Here is a 20,741-nt window from a genome sequence, read left to right on the forward strand (position 1 = left end):
GGCACCTGGGTGGCTCAGTTTGTTAAGTGTCCAATTTTTGGTTTTGTCTCAGGTCATGATCTCAGGGTTGTGAGATCAACCCCCCTTCCCCTCATTCCCCCCACCAATAGGCTCTGTGCTCAGCATGGAGTCTGCTTAGGTTTCTCTCTCTCTCCCCCTCATTCTCTGCTCCTCTTCTTGCTTGCACTCCCTGTCTCTTGCATGCTATGTGTTCTCTGTAAGCTCATCCTTCTTTATCCAGGTATTAAATATTGGGATGCTTTTAGACTTGGTTCTAGAAACCTTTCCTTCTATATCACTATTGTTTTTCTTTGTGACTCATCTATATAGCCTTGCCTCAATTGCCATTTACACTTAGATGACTCATAAATTTGTTTTTCTACTTCAGATCTCTGGTCTGAGTGTCAAACTGATAATGCCGACTCTGTACTTAATATCTCTTTTTGTATCTAAATGGCACTTCAAGTCCAAAAACTAGACTGGTGATCTTCCCTTCCAATGTTTTACAGATTTCACATCTTAGTGAATGATACCACCATATATTGAGTTATATTTGCCAGAAGCCTAGAGTCATTGTTGCCTCCCTTTCTCCTTCACCTCCCATATCCAGTTAATCACCATGCCCTGTGGTTTTTCCTTCCTGAATCTGCCCACTCTTTTCCACTTCTGCCTCCAGGCTTTCATCATCTCCTGCCTGGGCTAGAGCAGTAGTTTCTTAAATGGACTTTTTGCTTTAATCTCATTGCATTTGAATTAAATTTTTACTCTGTAACCAGAGAGATACTTTTAAAATAAAAATTTGGTGATGTTACCTGCCTACTTAAAATATTTCATTTTTTTTTGTTGTTCCTATGGAAAATACCCAAATCCTTAACGTGACTTAGCACAGTGTAGATCATGTAGTTGGCATTTAATAAGTATTTGTGGAAAAATGAATAGATGAACTTATATAGTTTAGAGTGTGTGCTATTAAAAGAGTATTATTCACACATGCATCTCTATGTATCTTTTCTATTCTTGTTATATTTCTATTTGATATGTTTCTAGAAGTGGGGTTGCTAGTACAGTTTGGTTTTCATCATCATTGATATTTAATATATCAAGGGTAAAAGACCACTTGGTGTAGTGCCTTGTAGCCATCAAGAGAAAAAGAGAAGTCTGATCTAGGAGGATCAGTGATGATTTGTTAAGGGAACCATCTTGTACCTCCTACCTGATGCAAGGGAGTTATATCCTAAAGAATGGCCCAATGACTTAAAGATTTTTTTGTTTTTGAGATTTTATGCCAAATAACTTTAGGTAAAATATTCTATAAGATAGATCAAGGAACAAATGAGTCTGATTTTTGTATTTGTAACAAATGTAACTTATTCCTATTTTTATTTTGCTTATACTTTTTTTGTTTTGAAGACAGTATATGAAAATTAGGTAGTTTAAGGAAAGGAATGATTTGAAATGAAGTGGTCACATAAGAAGGGCAAATAGAAATAATGTATGAATTATAATTTCATAGAAGTAAAGGATCTGTTTACTAGTGTAGTGGATACTGGGCAGAATGTGATCTAGGCAAATAGTGTTTTCAGAGACATATTCTTCCATCTCTGTCTCTTTTGGTTCACTCCATGGAGGGAGGATGGTGTGTGCTAGTGGTTGTGAAGCAGGCAGAAAACAACATGAAGGTATCAGGTGCCCGAAAGATGGGGATCTAGGGGTATCAGTTTGCTACTAGCTTGGCACTTACTAGTTTTGTGACCTTGGGCAACATAGCTAATCTTTATGATAATTTCCCATCTGAAAATAGTACTAACCACTGATTTACATGCAGACTAGGTTGGATGTGATCAATTTGTTTTATTATTTATTAATGTATTTATTTTAAAAATTCATTTGTTGTTTGAGCTGATACTAAAACACTTTATTACTAATTCTTTTTTATTACAGATTTTAGTTATGAATTTGCATACCAAAAAGATAAAAAGGCTGCAAAATGACTCACAACGGGTAGTTAGGGCACTGAGAGGTACCATTAAACTCTGAGAGTTAGTATGCTCTTGGAAATATGCATGTATTCAAAGAGAGCACAGAACGCTATGAAATTTGTATGTAATTACAAATTTCTTCTGTTTTTCCCCTCTAGTCTATTTTTGTTCATACTGAAATGTGTGTATTAAGCAACTTTGTATTTATTTTCTTCTTATTATTAATTTTGCATCAGCTACTCTGTGGCTGTTTAAGGAAAACATTGATTTAATTGCTCTGTTTGTCATTTCTTCTTATTCCAGGCAGTGGACCTCACCATGACCGTTGCTATACCTATAATGAAAACAACTTGGTGGATGGTGTTTATTGTCTCCCAATAGGACACTGGATTGAGGCCACTGGGCACACCAATGAGATGAAGCACACCACAGACTTCTATTTTAATATTGCAGGCCACCAAGCCATGCATTATTCAAGGTAAAAATAGTGCCATGTTCATAAGCATAGAAATAGGACACGAGGTAGTATTAGGACAATGGAAGTGTTAACTGTGTTGAAAACAGCAGTATCTCCCTTTGGAGGGGCATATAGGCCCGCAGTACTTTAAGGAGATGAATTATAGTGAATTACTGTGTGAGCTTTTCTGATTCTAAATGTGAAGGATCCTTTGTATAAAATTCTTTTACTAATTATACTCTCTGGCATCCACATATTTTGACCGGATTGTACTTAGCCAGTCTTTGTACTTTCATAGTGGTTCCTAGGTCAGCATTTATCTCTTATGCTACTGAACAACATTGAAGCAAAAACTGGTATCTCTTTATAAACTTTTATGGAGGTAAATGTGTGAAAATATAGACATAAAACTAGCTTAGATGTGATCATTTGCTCTGTTATTTAGTAATATATTTATTTTTATTTGTTTGTATAATTGCTATGCCAGCAATATGTGCCATAATAAAAATTCAAACACTGACAAGGATGCTAACTGAAAAGTAAGATTCAGTACACTCACCTTCATTACCACTCATCGGAAGTAATTATTTCCAATGATTTTATGGTTAGTTTTTCTGGAGTTTAATTCCAAGTCTTAAATAATATCCATACACTTTATTTGTTAATGTATCAATTTAAAAATCGCTATTGTTTCCTAACTGTGGCATGAGAGATATTAATTTCACTTATACTTGTCTTCTTTCCCCACTCCCACTTCCTGCCAGCTCATTAAAAAAATTCTCTTGTTATTTAACTTCATAAAAACTCTATTTATGGGGCACCTGGGTGGCTCAGTGGGTTGGGCCGCTGCCTTCGGCTCAGGTCGTGATCTCAGGGTCCTGGGATTGAGTCCTGCATCGGGCTCTCTGCTCAGTGGGGAGCCTGCTTCCCTCTCTCTCTCTCTCTGCCTGCCTCTCTGCCTACTTGTGATCTCTCTCTGTCAAATAAATAAATAAAATTAAAACAAACAAACAAACAAACAAAAAAAAACTCTATTTCTTGACCTATTCATTTTTGACGGTGTTTCTTGATTTCCTACTGAGTAAGTCAGATATTTATTGTCCTCATATTTTCCTCCATATCTACTTCCACCTGTTACCGCCTGTTTTGCATTACTTTCACATTTTCAAGGTTTATAGAATTTACAATTAATTTAGTAAATTAAGTTCTTTATAGTTTGATAATTTGAGAATGGAAACCAATACTCAACATTTAAAATAGCATGTGAGTATCATTTACTGTAGAATGTGCAGTGTTTATGCCATGGACAAAGAGAGGCATTCTCATGTTCTTAAAAACTGCATTGCTTTGAATGAGAGATGTTATTAGTACAAACAGGGTAGTGAATGGTAAGAGAGAGGATGCAACTCCATTACAGTGTTAGGGAATTCATGTTCTTCTTGGACATACCATTCTTGTAAATCCATGCTAGATGTTGACCTTGCTGATGGATTGGAGGTAGAACATGAGGAAGAGGGGAGTTCAGCATGAGCTGTGATTTTGTAGCCTGAGCAACTGGATTAACGCTGTTCTCTTTTTTGAGACAGGAAGACAAGGAGATGAGCAGTTTGGGGTATGGATTGAGATGATATTCTATTGTAGATGTAATATATTTGAAATATAGGTTAGATTGCAGAAAGGAAATCAATTTGATGTCTGGAGTTTTGTGGAGAGATTGTGAATGGACAGATAAAATTGGAGTTATCAATATATGGATGACATTCAAAGTAATGAGCCCATTATTTATTTATTTTTAAAGCGTGTGTGTGTGTGTGTGTGTGTGTGTGTGTGTGTGTGTGCTTAAGAGAGAGAGCGCACAAGTGGAGTGAGGGGCAGAGGGAAAGAGAAAGAATCCTCAAACAGACTCTCTGCTGAGTGTGGAACCTGACAGGGGGCTCGATATCATGATCCTGAGCAGAAATTGAGTGAGTCAACCAAGCACTCTCCAAAATGATGAGTTTAGATGAGATCATTTAGTGAATGAGTGAAATATAGCAGAGACAAAGAAAAAAAGTGAAAATAATAAGCCCTCATGTCCATACAATTTAGAGATCAAAGAGAAGAGGATTTAGAGAAAAGAATTGAAAAGAAGCACCCATTGAGATGTCCTGACCTTTAGTGAGGTCGTGTTTCTGAGTTATTTTTCATTTTTAGTGAACCACAATTGTTGAGGGGTCCTGTTTTAGGCTCTAGGGATTTTCTTCTACTGTTTGATTATTTCTTCTCCTTTGTTCTTTTTTTAAAAGATAGATTTATTTATTTATTTATTTATTTATTTGACAGCGATCACAAGTAGGCAGAGAGGCAGGCAGAGAGGGGGGCAGAGAGGAGGGCGTGGGGGAGGCAGGCTCCCCGCTGAGCAGAGAGCCTGATGTGGGGCTTGATCCCAGGACCCTGAGATCATGACCCAAGTGGAAGGCAGAGGCTTTAACCCACTGAGCCACCCAGGTGTTCTTTGTTCTATTGTTAAAGATCCTCCTTAGATGGATGTTGGACCTTCTGGATTTATATCTTATTCTTGACTTTAAAAAAATATTTTCATCTCTAGGTTTTATTGCTTTACATTTTGGGAGACTTCTTTTTTTTTCTTCCAACTCAACTAATTTTTTTCCTTAAATTTCCCTTTAATTTTTCCCTTAATTTTGATAATTGTATCCTTCTTTTTTCTGGATTCTTATTTTGTTATTCCCTTTTTGCACATTAGCTTATTCTGGTTTGTAAACGAATATATTCTTAAGTCTTTCTTACAATATTAATGAGAATGATTTTGAAATCCTCTTCTCTTACTGAAATTATTTGTTCCCTCCAGTTGTCCTCTACTCACTTTGTCCTTTTTCTTTTTCGTTGTTGGTTTTAAATGTAACTGGAAATTCTCAGTTGTTCACATTTATTATTGGAAGGAGGAGGTTGATTATTAAATTTGGTGAGCATGAGTTTCCTCTGCCATTGCTAGCTTCTGTACCTCTAATAGCATTGGCATGAGTGTGTGCATGTGGGCAGATCATGTCTCCCTGAGGAGAAAAGAAACAGTCAGCCTGGGTACTACTGCTACCCCACCCTGAACTGAAAGATGAGGAGGACCTGTGTAGGGCACACTTCTCGCTCTGAGCGCCTTTGTTCCCTATGTAGGTTCCAATATTTATTTATTTATTTATTTAACTTTTTATTTTTTAAAAGATTTTATTTATTTAGTTGACAGAGGGAGAGTGAGCACAAGCAGGGTGAGCAGCAGGCAGAGGGAGAGAGAGAAGCTGAGAGCTTCTGAGCAGGGTGCTCAGAAGTGGGGCTCAATCCCAGGACCCTGAGATCATGACCTGAGCCAAAGACAGACGCTTAACAACTGAGCCATCCAGGCACTCCTAGGTTTCAATTTTTAAAGAAGGCATTTCTTCAGCTTCATAGATAGTATCATAGCTGTATGTGGGGTGAATATGAAACATGTACTCGTAGTTCTTTCACAGTCATGCAAAGATAGCTAAATTTAAAAATTTTCCTTAAAGCAACTTAGTTTTACATCTAAGTCTTTATTCTACTGGATTTGCAGATAATTCAACCTGTTATTATCCTTCTAAGGTGTATATGTGTGTATTTTGTGTGTATCTGTATCTGTATATGTGTACATGTATATATATGTGTGTGTATATATATATTATACCCATTTATTGAGAGTTATTATCATAAATGGATGTTGAATTTAGTCATGCCTTTTCATTTTCATTATATACATATAAATATATACATATACACACACACACACAAATATACATATTTATACCTGAGAAGTATAATAATAGGTTGAAATGATATATAATGTATATGAAAAGATATAATATCTAAGTAATACTTACAATATATAATAAACATATGGTTATACCTGAGGTGCAATATATATAACATAAAAATGCATACCTATATACTTGGGATATATTTATAATGGGATAAAATCTCAGGTTTCTCAGTTTTGGACTTAATAATAGTATCCTTGGTTCCTCTGTTTATCTCTATAACATAGATTACTGGGAACTTGGTAATAAATAATAATTGTTTATAGTGGACCTGGAGCCATATGTTTACTTTTAAGGTGTCCTATTAACTTCCAAGATTTCTCACAGTTCGGTCCCAAAGTCATCTACTTGAAAATCAGTTGGGTGGTGTGATTTTTAAAAAAATTTTTGAATTGAGGCATAATTGACGTATAACATTATATTACTTTCAGGTATACGACAATGATTCAGTATTGGTATACCCTGTGAAATGATCACCACAATAAGTCTAGTTTCCCTTGTCGTTATATAAAGTTACGTAATATACATATGGTATTATTGACTATAATCATCAAGCTGTACATTACATCTCTATGACTTGTGTATTTATGACTGTTAAGTTTGCACCCTTTAACCCTTTTCTCCCCACATACCCCACCTCTTATCCCCGTCCTATCTGGCAACCATCAATCTGTTCTCTTCGTCTATCAGTTTTGTTTTGTTTTTTAGATTCCACATATAAGTGAAATCATATGGTGTTTGTCTTTTTCTCTTAGTTGTTTCACTCAGTATACTCTCAAGTTCTATCCATGTTGTTGCAAATGAAGATTTGATTTTTAATGGCTGAATAGTATTCCTGTGTGTGTGTGTGTGTGTGTGTGTGTGTGTGAGAGAGAGAGAGAGAGAGAGAGAGAGAGAGAGAGCCCACGATTATGTCTTTATCCATTTATCCATCAACAGACACTGGTTGTTTCCATCTCTTGGTTATTGTGAATAATACTGCAATGAACGTAGGGATGCGTGTATGTTTTTGAATTAGTGTTTTCATTTTTCTTTAGATAAATAACCAGAGGTAGATTTGCTGGATCATATGGTGGTTCTATTTTTAGTTTTTTGAGTATTTTCCATACTGTTTTCCACAGTGACCACACAAATTTGCGTTCCCACCGATAGTGAATGAGGGTTCCCTTTTCTCTATATCCTTACCAACACTTATTTCTTGTCTTTTTGATAGCAACCATTCTGATAGATGTTAGCATGATAACTCATTATGATTTTGATTTGCGTTTCCCTGATGTTAGTGATGTCAAGCATCTTTTCATGTACCTCTTTGCCATTTGTATGGAGAAATGTTTATTCAGATCCTCTGCTCATTTTTTAATTGGATTGTATGAGTTCTTTATATATTTTGGATATTAACTCCTTGTAAGATATTACGATTTGCAAATATTTTCTTCCATTCAGTAGGTTGCCCTTTTATTTTGTTGATGGTTTCCTCTGTTGTGCAGAGGTTTTTAGTTTGATGTAAGCACATTTTGTTTATTATTGCTTTTGTTGACATTGCCTTGAAGTCAGATCCAAAAAAAATTTTTTGCGAAGAGCAATGACAGGAGATAATTTTCTGTTTTTTCTTGTAGGAATTTTATGGTTTCCGGTCTTACATACAAGTCTTCTAATCCATTTTGAGTTAATCTCTGTATAGTGTAGGATAGTGGTCCAGTTTCATTCTTTTGTATAAGGCAGTCCAGTTCTCCCAATATTGTTTATTGAAGACTCTCCTATCGCCATTATATATTCTTTATTCCTTTGTCATATATTAATTGGCCATACATGCAAAAGTTTATTTTTGGACTTTCTATTTTGTCCTGCTGATCTATGTGTCTGTCTTTATGCCAATACCATACTATTTTGGTTACTATAGCTTTGTAATATAGTTTGAAATCAAGGAGTATGATTTTGCTTTGTTCTTCTTTCTTGAGATTGCTTTGGCTATTTGGGTTCTTTTGTGGTTCTATAGAAATTTTAGGATTGTTCTATATTTTTGAAAAATGCCATTGGGATTTTGAATAGATTTCATTGACTCTATAGATTGCTTTGGATAATATGGACCTTTTAATAATATTAATTTTTAAATCCATGAGCACAGAATATTTTTCCATTTATTTGTGTATTCTTCAGTTTCTTTCATCAGTTCTTATAGGTTTTTAGTGTACAGGTATTTCACCTTCTTGATTAAACTTATTCCTAGGAATTTTATTCTTTTCGATGCAACTGTAAATGGGATTGTTTTCTTAACTTCTGTGATAGTTTGTTGTTAGTGTATAAAATCTACAGATATTTGTATGTTGATTTTGTATCCTGTAACTTTACTGAATTTGTGTTCTTACAGGGTTTTGTGTGTGTTTGTGTGTGTCTATGTGTGTGGAGTCTTTATAGAGTCTTCTCCATATAAAATCATGTTGTTTGCAAATAGTGACAGTTTTGCTTTTTCCTTTCCAATTTGGATACTTTTTATTTCTTTTTCTTGTGTAATTGTCCTGGCTAGGATTTTCTATACTGTGTTGAATAAAAGTGGCAAGAGTTGGAAATCCTTGTCCTGTTCTTGACCTTAGAGAAAAAACTTTTAGCTTTTCACTGTTCAGTATGATGTTAGATGTAAGCTTGTCATATATGATCTTTATTGTGTTGAGGTACATTTCCTTTATATCCACTTTGTTGAGAGTTTTTATCATAAATAGATGTTGAATTTTGTCACATTCTTTTCACATGTCTACTGTGATGTCATATGATTTTTATCTTTTGTTAACATGGTATAAATCATGTTGACTGACTTGCAAATACTGAGCCATCCTTTCATGTCCGAAACAAATCCCACTTGACCATGGTGTATGATCTTCTTACTGTGGTGTTGAATTTGGGCTGCTAATATATATATTTCATTTTCATTTGAGAGAGAGAGCAAGAATGAGAGAGAACAAGTGAGCGGAGGGGCAGGGGGAGAAGCAGGTTCTTCACAGAGCGGGGAGCCAGATGTGGGGCTTGATCCTGTCACTCTGGGATCATGACCTGAGCTGAAGGCAGACGCTTAACCATCTGAGCCACCCAGATGCTCCTGGGCTGCTGGCACTTTATTGAGGATTTTTGCATTTGTATTCATCAGAGATACTGGCCTGTAATTCTCTTTTTTGTGGTGTTCTTATTTGGTTTTGGTACCAGGTTAATGCTGGCCTTATAAAATGCTTTTGGAAGTATTCTTATATATTCAATTTTTTAAGAAGAGTTTGAGGAGGATAGATATTGAAACTTCCTTGTGGGACACCTGGATGGCTCAGTCAGTTAAGCATCTGCCTTCAGCTCAAGTCATGATCCCAGGGTCCTGAGATTGAGCCCCATGTGGGGCTTCCTGCTTAGCGGGGAGTCTGCTGCTGGTTCTCCCTCTGCCCTCCCACCCTGCCTGTGCTCTGTCTCTCTCTTTGTCTCTCTCAAATAAATAAATAAAATCTTAAAAAAGAGAAAACTTCTTTGAATATTTGGTAGAATTCAAAGTGAAGCCGATGAAGCCTCTGGTCCTGGAATTTGTTGGGAGGTTTTTGATTACTGATTCATCTCCGTGCTAGTAATCAGTCTATTCAGATTTTCTATTTCTTCATGATTCAATCTTAAAATATTCTGTTTCTAGGAATTTACCCCTTTTTTTCTAGGTTGTTCAATTTGTTGGCATATAATTTTCCATAATAGTCCTTTGTGATTTTTTTGGTATTTCTTTAGTATCATTTGTAACTTCCCCTCTTTAATTTCTGATGTTACTTATTTGAGCCTTCTCTCTCTTTTTTTAAGGTGAGACTAGCTAAAAATTTATCAATTATATTTTGTTTTCAAAGAACCAGTTCTTAGTTTCTTTATTTTTTCTATTGTCTTTTTAGTCTTTATTTCATTGATTTTTTGTTCTGAGCTTCATTTCCTTCAACGTACTAACTGGGACTTCATTTTTTCCCCCTCTTTTTCTAGTTATTTAGTGTAATGTTTGATTATTTGAGGTTTTTCTTGTCTATTGAGGGTTGCCTACCTTACTATGAATTTTCCTCCTAGAACTACTTTTGTTACACCCCGTAGGTTTTGGTATATTGTATTATAATCTTCATTTGTCTCAAGGTATTTTTTTTTTTTTTATATCTCCTTTGATTTCTTTGTTGAGTCATTTGTTCAGTAGCATGTTGGTTCTCCATATATTTGTGACTTTTTTTCAGGTTTCTTTTTGTGTTTAATTTCTAGTTTTATATCATTGTGGTTTGAAAAACGTTTTATATGACTTCATCTTCTTACATTTATTGAGTCTTGTTTTGTAGCTGAATTATGATCTATCCTGGAGAATGTTCATATGTACTTGAGAGGAATGTGTCTTTTGCTGCTTTTAAGTGGAATATTCTGTGTATAGTGGAGTATTAAATTCTCCTATCATTATTGTATTGTCTTCAATTTCTCCCATAGGTCTGTTAATATTTGCTTTACATATATAGGTGCTCCTATGTTGAGTGTATATGTATTTAGAAATGTTATATACTCTTGTCAGATTTATCCCTTTATCTTATGTAATGCCCATTCTTTTCTTTTATTTCATTCTTTGTTTTAAAGCTCATTTGTCTGCTATAAGCAGAGCTAGCCCAGGTTTCTTTTGGTTTCCATTTGCATAAAATACCTTTTTCTTTTCTTTAAGTTTCAGTATGTGTATGTCCTTATATCTGAGGCGAGTCATTTGTAGGCAGCAAATAGAAGGGTCTTTTTTTTTTTTTTTTTTAATCCGTTCAGCTACTCTGTCTTTTTGTTAGAGAATTTATGTTAATTATGGGTAGGTATGTACATGTTGTCTTTGTTAATTGTTTTCTGGCTGTTTTATAGTTTCTTTCTGTTCCTTTCTTCTTTTCTTGCTCTCCTCCCTTGTGGTTTGATGACTTTCCATAGTGTTATATTTAGATTCCCTTCTTATTATCTTTTTTTTAAACATCTTAATTTTCTTTTATTTTTTTCAGTGTTCCAAGATTCATTGTTTATGTATCACACCCAGTGCCCCATGCAATACATGCCCTCCTTAATTACCACCACCAGGCTCACCTATTCCCCCCCACCCTTTACCTCAAAACCCTCAGTTTGTTTATTATCTTTTGGGTATTTGCTTTTGGTTTTTGCTTTGTGGCTACAATGAGGCTTACACATATCAATCTATCTGTATCTATACTAGTCTATTTTAAGTTGATAGCCAAATAAGTTTGAATGCATTCTAAAACTCTACAGTTTTACTACTACATTTTTACGTACTTACTACTACTACATTACACACTACATATGTTTTATGTTTTTGATGTCACACTTGACATTTTTACTTACTTATTTATTTTTAAGATTTACTTATTTATTTATTTAATTTTTAAATTAAATTAAATTAAATTTTTAAAAATTAAATTAAATTTATTTTTTTGTGTGTGTGTTCCAAAATTCATTTTTTATGCACCACACCCAGTACTCCGTGCAATACATGCCCTCCTTAATACCCACCACCAGTCTCACCCAACCCCCATCCCCTACCCTCTAAAACCCTCAGTTTGTTTCTCAGAGTCCACAGTCTGTCATGGTTTGTCTCCCCCCACCAATTTCTCCCAACTCACTTCTCTCCATCTCCCCATGTCCTCCATGTTATTCCTTATGCTCCACAAGTAAGTGAAACCATATGATAATTGACTTTGTCTGCTTGACTTATTTCACTCAGCATAATCTCTTCCAGTCCCATCCATGTTCATACAAAAGTTGGGTATTCATCCTTTCTGATGGAGGCATAATACTTCATTGTATATATGGACCATATCTTCTTTATCCATTTGTCCGTTGAAGGGCATCTTGTTTCTTTCCACAGTTTGATGACTGTGGCCATTGCTGCTATGAACATTGGGGTACAGATAGCCCTTCTTTTCACTACATCTGTATCTTCGGGGTAAATACCCAGTAGTGAAATTGCAGGGTCATTGGGTATCTCTATTTTTAATTTCTTAAGGAATCTCCACACTATTTTCCAAAGTGGCTGCACCAACTTGCATTCCCACCAACAGTGTAAGAGGGTTCCCCTTTCTCCACATCCTCTCCAACACTTGTTGTTTCCTGTCTTGTCAATTTTGGTCATTCTAACTGGTAGAAGGTGGTATCTCAATGTGGTTTGGATTTGAGTCTCCCTGATGGCTAGTCATGATGAATATTTTTTCATGTGTCTGTTAGCCATTTGTATGTCTTCTTTGGAGAAGTGTCTGTTCATGTCTTCTGCCCATTTTTTTGACATGATTATCTGTTTTTTGAGTGTTGAGTTTGAGGAGTTCTTTATAGATCTTGGATATCAGCCCTTTGTCTGTGTTGTCATTTGTGAATATCTTCTTTGCACCTGTGTGGTTTCCCTTGTATGTAGCAAGTTATTTTTCTCTTGCTGCTTCTAGGATTCTCTTTTTGTCTTTTACTTTTATTTCATTAAAGTTAATTAACATTTTAATTATAATGTGTCTTGGTATGGATCTCTTCAGGTTCCTTGTAGTTGGGTATTTCTGAACTTCCTAGATCTGGATGTTTGTTTCCTTTGCTAGGATAAGGAAGTTTTCAGCCTTTATTGCTTCATATAGGTTTTTTTCCCCTTTCTTTTCCTTCTGGGACCACTATGAGAAGAATTTTGTTCCATTTGATGTTGTCCTGTAGGGTCCATAAGCTGTCTTCACCTTTTCAAATTCTTTTTTCTTTTTTTGCTTTCCTTGGGTGAGTACCACAGCCCTGTTTTCCATGTCAGTGGTCCTTCCTTCTGCTTCATCTGGTTTGCTGTTGACCCACTCTTGTGTATTTTTGACTCCAGTTATTGTATTATGCAGCTCTGCAACTTTTGTCTGGCACTTTCTTCTGTTTTCCATCACTTACTTGAAGTTCTCTATGTTCATCCATTCTTCTTCCAAGATTGGTAAGCATCTTTATGACCTCTTAATCAGGTACTTTATTTATCTTTGTTTCTGTAAGGTTTTTTCCTGGGGTTTTATCTTGTTCTTTTTTTTGGAACATCCTCCTCTGTTTCTTCAGTTTGCTTAACTCTGTTTCCTTTTTTAAAAATATTTTATTTATTTTAGAGAGAGAGAGAAGGTGTGTGAGCAGGGGGAGGGGCAGAGGGGGAGAGGGAGAGAAAGAGAATGTCAAGCTGAGCACAGAGCCCAATGCAGGGATCCCAGCCACTGAGATCATGAACTGAGATAAAATCAAGAGTTGGCCACGTAACGGACAGCCATCTAGGAGCCTTGACTCTTTTTCGTTTTTATGTATTAGGTGAAACATATCTTTTTCAGTCTTGAAGGAATGGTCACAGGAAGACTGGTGGTATGTTTCAGTATGCTGTCTGTACAGTTACCTCTAGGAGATAGCCTGCCAAGAACTATCTCTGTTGTTTCATCTCTGTGGGGCCCAGAAGCATAAGACCCACTGGCCACAAGTTCCAGGCATTCAAGGGGTGTCCTCTGTGTGGTCTGGATGCCATTGCTGGCTTTGGCAGGACTGTGAGGATAGCATTGGATTGGGGTTACCCACCTGCCAGATTTAGCAGGGCAGAATTGTGGGGGAACATTGGGCCCAGGACAAGCCTGGGCTTGGCAGGGCAGGGTCACAGGAGAGTGTAGGGGGCCGGCAAGTAGTGCTAATGAGGTAGAGAGAGAGAGCGGGTGCAAAAGTGGTGCCTGCCAGGGCCAGCACTATTGAGGTTGAAGGAGAATGCACAAATGATGCTTCTAGCACCTCTGTCCCCAGAGAGAGTTCCAGTAGACCACTGCCCCTTTGGCAGATGCTTTAAGATTAGCCAATGAATCTCCTTCACTTATGGTCTAGATATGTTTCAACCTGATGCTTTTGCACTAGGATCCCAGGGTGAGTGAGTCTGTGCATGACCCCTTTAAGAGTTTCACCCCCCCTCCTTTTTTTTTTTTCTCTTAAAGATTTTATTTATTTGCTAGAGAGAGAGAGAGAGAGAGAGAACACAAGCAGAGGGAGTGGCAGGCAGAGGGAGAAGCAGGTTTCCTGCTGAGCATGGCGCCTAGTGCAGGGCTCAATCCCAGGACCCTGTGATCATGACCTGAGCCAAAGGCAGACGCTTAACTTATTGAGCCACCCAGGCATCCAAGTGTTTCTTTAGGTATCCTGGATGTAACACTTGGTTTCAAAGCTGGATGTTTGGCAGGCTCCTCTCTCTAGTGAAGATCACAAGGGCTGGGGTAACTGAGGTAGGGCTTGAACCCATCACTTCAGGGATGTGTGAGGTGTTTGTGAGATCCCCTCTGCTTGTGGGCTGCTGTTCAGGGGTGTGATTCCTACAAGACTATGTCTCTGCCTCTCTTACCCGTATCAGTTTGTTTTTTTTTATCCTTTGTTCTGGAAGATCTGCTCAGCTAGTTTTCAAGTCTTTTTCAGAGAGAGTTGTTGTATATGTAGCTGTAGATTTGATGTGTCTATAGGAGGAAGTGAGTTCAGGGTCTCCCTACACTGCCATCCTGAACCTGCCTCATGACTTTTTAAAATACAGATTTGTGGGTCCCAGTGAATCCTGGGAACTTTTTTCCCCAATGCCTCCATATGATTCTTATGGGCATAAAACTTTGAGAGTGTGTGTGATTACTCCAATAAAGATAGTAACTTAGAATTTAAAAAAGGACTGTTTTATGTATCTTCAGTCATTTTAGCTCAACTCTCCTTGTGAATTAATTCATCTTCATGTGAAACTGGGCAAGGTAAAAATGTGAGTTCAGTTTATAGGAAAAGAGTTGTAAAGACATTCATATATTTCATTATTAACTTGAAAACACCTAATTATTTGCTTGTTATATTCATTTGATTATAATGTTAAAATAATCTGTGAATTTATTGTAGCTGTTGAAATAGACAATATGTTTTATGTTTTGTTATAATATGTTATATGTTTGAACTTAAGTAATAGTAGAAATCTTCAAACTCATCTAACAATTTTGTAATCTCAAATTATCATTCTATAGTTTGAATATGGGAGTGGAATTATGCCTGCACTTTTTTTTTAATGGTTGGGTTAAATTTTATCAGAGCTGAGTTGTCACTATCCTTCATAATGACAGGACTTTCAAGAATACAAAATCTAACAATTAGGTTTTATCTAATGTGGCAAGTTCATTCACTGAGTGAGAATTGTGTGGGTTCCTGTTTGTAACTCCTATGTTCAGTGCTGGACAGTTGAAGATGGAGAGCCAATGATCTCTGCTAGCAGGAACTCATGTTCTCACAAAAGTGTAAGCAGCTGCAATATAGTGAGAATCTTGTTAAGCTGAAGTTGTATATGTGGTGCAATGAGGGATGGGAGAAGTCTGTAGTTCAAGGAAACATTGATGAATAAAATTTGAATGGAAACATGAAGGAGCACGTTTAGGGAGGGAAGTCAAATAAGGACAACAGCAGGTGCAAATGTACGGAGGTGTGAGAGTAATATTCAGCTGACCAAATAATTTTGTCCATTTGGGATAATTTTGAGAGTAAAAAGAAGTAATTTTAATAATCACCCTGCAGAACACTTTAAAATAGGACTGTTCTGAACACACCAGAACATAGGACAACCTAAAGAACATGTCAACCAGAAGAGAACCTTCTAGTATCTCATTCAGATCCAGAGAGTTACACTGATAAACATTCTGGGACTCTGCAAATTCTTTTATAGAAATCCACACCCATTATGTCATTTAACTATGTTTAGGCGGTTTATGTGGTACATTTTGGTTAGAAAATTTAGCCAAGTTATACAAGTATTTAACAAATGTGGTAGGCCTACAAGGTTTATTATGAAAAGAAGAAGTCTGCCTATATCCCTGTGTCTCCCCCAATTTGGTCTTTACACAGGCAACCATTTTCACATTGTTAAGCTGATTATTTGCTAATTACCTTCAGGTAAGTGGTAAATAATGTCACTATATTGCCACTTCTTGGTTTTAGTTTTAGGTATTACCTTTTGATCTCAAACCACAAAATATGAAGATTTAGCTCTTTTGTTTTTGTCTCTTTCCCCGTGAACCTGAGTGACTTCCTTTCTATTGTCAATTTTCCCAGTATAGTTATACAGTAATTTTGATGAAATCATTATTTTACATATTTATTTGTAAGCCTGTGTAAATGCTATTTAACACCCCCAACTCTTCACAGATGTCTACATTTCCTTTGAAGAATGTATAGTTTTCAGGGTTGCTATTGAGAAATAAAGGCATTATGGCACTTGATCCTTTATGTTTTAACTGCTTCCCCTGCCCCCAGAAGTGTATAGAATCTTTTCATTTCCAATATTATGAAATTTCTTGATGGTATGTCTTGATGTAGGGCTATTTTTATCTATTTTGCTGAGCTCTCAGTGAGTAGACTTTTTTAATTCTGCAAACTCAGGTACTTCTTTGAAAGTAAATTTCTTGAATTATTTCTTTGATGATTTCTTTTCCTTTCTTTTTGGAACTCCTATGATTCAGATATTGGAACCTTGGCCTGAGTCATTTATATTTTGGATATCTTTGTCTTTTTTTTTCTTCTAACATATTATTTCAGTATTCTATCCTATCCTATCCTATCCTATTCTTCTGGCCCAAGTAAGATGCTACCTGCTAGAATAAGATTTTAAAAATCAGCCACATTGGGGAACCTGGGTGGCTCAGTGGGTTAAAGCCTCTGCCTTTAGCTCAGGTCATGATCCCAGGGTCCTGAGATTGAGTCCCACATCGGACTCTCTGCTTGGCGGGGAGCCTGCTTCCATCCCTCCCCACCTCCCCCCCGCCACCTGCCTCTTTGCCTTGTGATCGCTCTCTCTCTTTCTCTCTGCCAAATAAATAAATAAATAAAATCTTAAAAAAAAAATCAGCCACATTCAGGCTATACTTGGTACCAAGCTACATCTCCCTCTTCAGTAGACTTATTTTTTAATGCAAAAGAATGAATAGTTGCATTAAAGATACAGGTAACTAATTTAGTGAAGCTTTTGTGGAAGGAGATTGTAATTTCTGTATCTTGAAAAGTCTTATTGCCAAATAAACACATTTTACAAGACATAAATTAGACTTTATGAAAATCATTTTACATGCTTTTAAAAAGAGTTATAGTTCGGAAAATATATTATGCAAACATGCTTTTACTTTGTAGCTTCTGTGGCTTATAAAGAAAAGATATACCATAATTTTCAGAACTCAAAATTATTTTAAACACGGTAGAATAATAGTTTTGCACATTATGCTGTTGTATCTAGCACATGAAATTAATTACTTTGGTGAGAGAGTGAGGAACTTGGGTGCCATTCAGTTCTTTCATTTTTCCCTGGGTAACCTTAGGACAATCTTAAAATAATTGTGGATTTCAGTGTCCTAATTTGCAAAGTGAACTGGTTGAACTAGATGATTGTTAAAGGCAATTCTGCAAATAAACAGGGATAAAAAATAATTTAAAAAAGCTAAGGTTTATGCAACATTTTGCCAATATGTTACATTGGCCTATGACTACATTCCATACAAACTTTTCTGGTTTCAGATCCAGGGACCAAATGCCAGCAACAGTGTTTGCCTCGAGATGGTACTTTCTCTCATTTTTGTAGCCCAGGGTGTACATTCAGTTCAACTCCTGAAGCTATATTTAGAAATACATATATTTTATAGCCTGTATACAAATAATCATTAAGTATGTATATGCTTAGAACATTTTTACATTGATTATATTTGTAATCAAATTTTGACAATAAATCTCTTTTGGAGTCAATAAAGAGTAACCACAAAATTTGGTGTGCAATAGGAACCAATCTCATTGTCTTTCTGCAGTTCATTATGAAGACATTATTGGTTAAAGGAAGAATCTAATTTCAATTGGCATTTACATCTGATTGAATGATTTGAGATTTTTCTAAACATTGAAGCCAGGATAGTAATTGTTTATCCTAGTAAGAGAAGAAAACAGCATAATTCTCCTTCCTGTTTAATTCTTCTGATCAGGCAATTATTTTTATTGAGTATTAGCTGAATGTGTGAGATTGCATGAAGAAATCCTTTTTCCTATGGAAATAAAGTTCATATTTTATAAGGACAAATTAATTAATGGATATCTTCTTTTTCTTATGGTTAAAATATATTTAATATGAAACATTTAATATGTTAAGTAAGTAGGTATTTTATATATTATATTGGGATGATTTATTTTCAACATTGTATTAAAAAGTATTGGTGAGAGATAATAGCATTCTAATGGTAGTATGGACAAATGCAAACATATCCCTTAAATTTTGTTTCTTAGTAGTCACTTAAAACATACCTGCTAAAATTTGTGGAGAAAAAAGTTTTTGCTGGTGTGCTATTGTGGAATCATACAAGTGTAAAAATAGTAGCTGGATTCTGTGCTGCCTTGAATATTATTGTGTTGTTATTTAACTTATGGTTGAAATGTCTTGGGCACTGCCAAATGAGAGAGAAGCTTGGTTGAAGGAAGAAACTTGATTATCAGATCTCAGCTTGTGTCTGAACGGTAGGAATCATAGTAAGAAAGAGGGAATATTCTATCATATAAGTTAAGCAAATTGGATTCCTAAGTCATTATGTAGGCAAAATCTGAAAACTTTCCTCTAAAAATATGGATTTTTTAACTACCAAAGAGAACAGAGAAATGAGGATATATAGGGTACTGGAGAGTAGTTTATTTTATTTTTTAAAAGATTTTATTTACTTATTTGAGAGAGAGAAAGAGAGTGAGCAGGGGGAGGAGCAGAAGGAGATGGACAAGCTGACTCCATGCTGAGCACAGAGCCTGATGCCGGGCTTGATCTCACAACCCTGAGATCATGACCTGAGCTGAAATCAAGAGTTGGATGCTTAACCGATTGAGCCACCCAGGTGCCCCAAGGGAAGGTAATTTCTTAGATGGGTGCTACTGCAGAATGTTTTAATGTCAAAGAGTATCCCATAGATGTTTGAGAAAAATTAATGATTAAGAAAAAGGAGAGATGGGGCACCTGGGTGGCTTAGTCGTTAAGCATCAGCCTTTGGCTCCAGTCATGATCCCAGGATGATCCCAGGGTCCTGAGATTGAGCCCCCATGAGGCTCCCTGCTCTGTAGGACGCTTGCTTCTCCCTTTCCCACTCTCTGTGCTTGTGTTCCCTCTCTCACTCTCTCTTTCTCTTTCAAATAAATAAATAACATCTTTAAAAAAAAAGAAAGAAAGAGGAGAGTTGTAGGCACAAAAATCTTTGGGTAAGCAGGAGTGAACTCTATCCAGAACAGACAGTTCATCCATGGTCATGGGAGGAAGGCTGAGTATTTGGGCATTGATGCAGGTAGGTCAGTGTGATAGTGAGAACATGTGGACGTTCAGTTTTTCATTGCTTCTATTTTCTTAGTAAAATAGGAAGCAAGCTCATCAGATGACAGTGACAAGAGACAGGAATTTTGGTTTTGAATGAGATATATACACCAGGTAACTAATGGAATGTAAATGTACTGACTCATGAATTTTAATTTTTATAAGACTCTCCCAATTCCAATATTGTAGAGGCCATGACAACCCAAGAAGAGTTATTCTCTCATAAGTAAATGAATACAGAAGACAGTTGGAATATTTTTGACAAGCTGAGATAGAAAGGCTTTTACTATGGTTTTCTGTGTGACTCTAACCTGATCAGAAAGGAGTCTAAGTAACACATTAAAATGGAGTCTCGGTAGGATGGGATTATATTCCATGTTTTTCAAAGCTAGAATTAAATTGATTATGCTTAGCCATTATGGAAGGTCTACTTCAGGAAGACCAGTGAATTTATTTATATTAGAACCAGTGAATACATGAGGAAATTCTCTTGTTTTCAGAGGGTTGGATACTTAGATCCCATTGTCAATCATTGATTATGACCATATCTGACTAGTTTCTCAGATCACAGCCTCATCTTTGCTGAACAGAATAGAAGTGTTATCAAACCCATGGAGGAGGGATCAATTAAGAAATAGTAGTCAAAATGCATATGTTACTGTATATGAGAATCAGTTTTGAGAAACAGGTATTTTCATATCATAGAGACTCTATCATGATTTTCTGTGCACAGACTTTTTTTTTTGAAAAATGAGATCTTTATTTTCATGCTGTAATCAATTATAAAATGCCACCCTCATCCTTCTTTTCCTAAGTCTTTTAAAATTTTTTCTTTGAATGTCATGTAGATTTATTGTTCTTTATATATGAATCAATAGCAATAAACATATTAACTTCATTCATTTGAATGTGTAAATATTATTCTGAAAAAATACAGCATATCACACATACACACACATATACACACAATGTGTACTTGTAAAAGCTCTTCACAAGGATTCTATTGGGCAAGTAAAACCATCATAATGCTTTACAATCCTTGGCTACTTCTCAGTATGAAAGAATAGGAATCTTAGATGGCATCCTTTCATGTTACAGAGGAGCTTATTGGGAACCAA

At 36.0% G+C, this 20,741-nt stretch overlaps 1 protein-coding gene across 2 annotated transcripts in view; it reads left to right on the forward strand.

The window, feature by feature from the left end:
- Positions 1–20,741, forward strand: part of EPM2A (EPM2A glucan phosphatase, laforin) — a gene marked incomplete at its 5' end in the record, with an annotated part of 114,157 nt that overhangs the window by 41,567 nt on the left and 51,849 nt on the right. For both annotated transcript variants that reach the window (XM_080805670.1, XM_080805671.1), the window contains one exon: positions 2,283–2,457. In XM_080805670.1, coding sequence (XP_080661796.1) covers positions 2,283–2,457 — 175 coding nt within the window. The remainder of the gene's footprint in view (positions 1–2,282; positions 2,458–20,741) is intronic.

This window comes from Martes martes, assembly GCF_963455335.1.
Source record: "Martes martes genome assembly, chromosome: 6".
NCBI classification, from domain to species: domain Eukaryota; kingdom Metazoa; phylum Chordata; class Mammalia; order Carnivora; family Mustelidae; genus Martes; species Martes martes.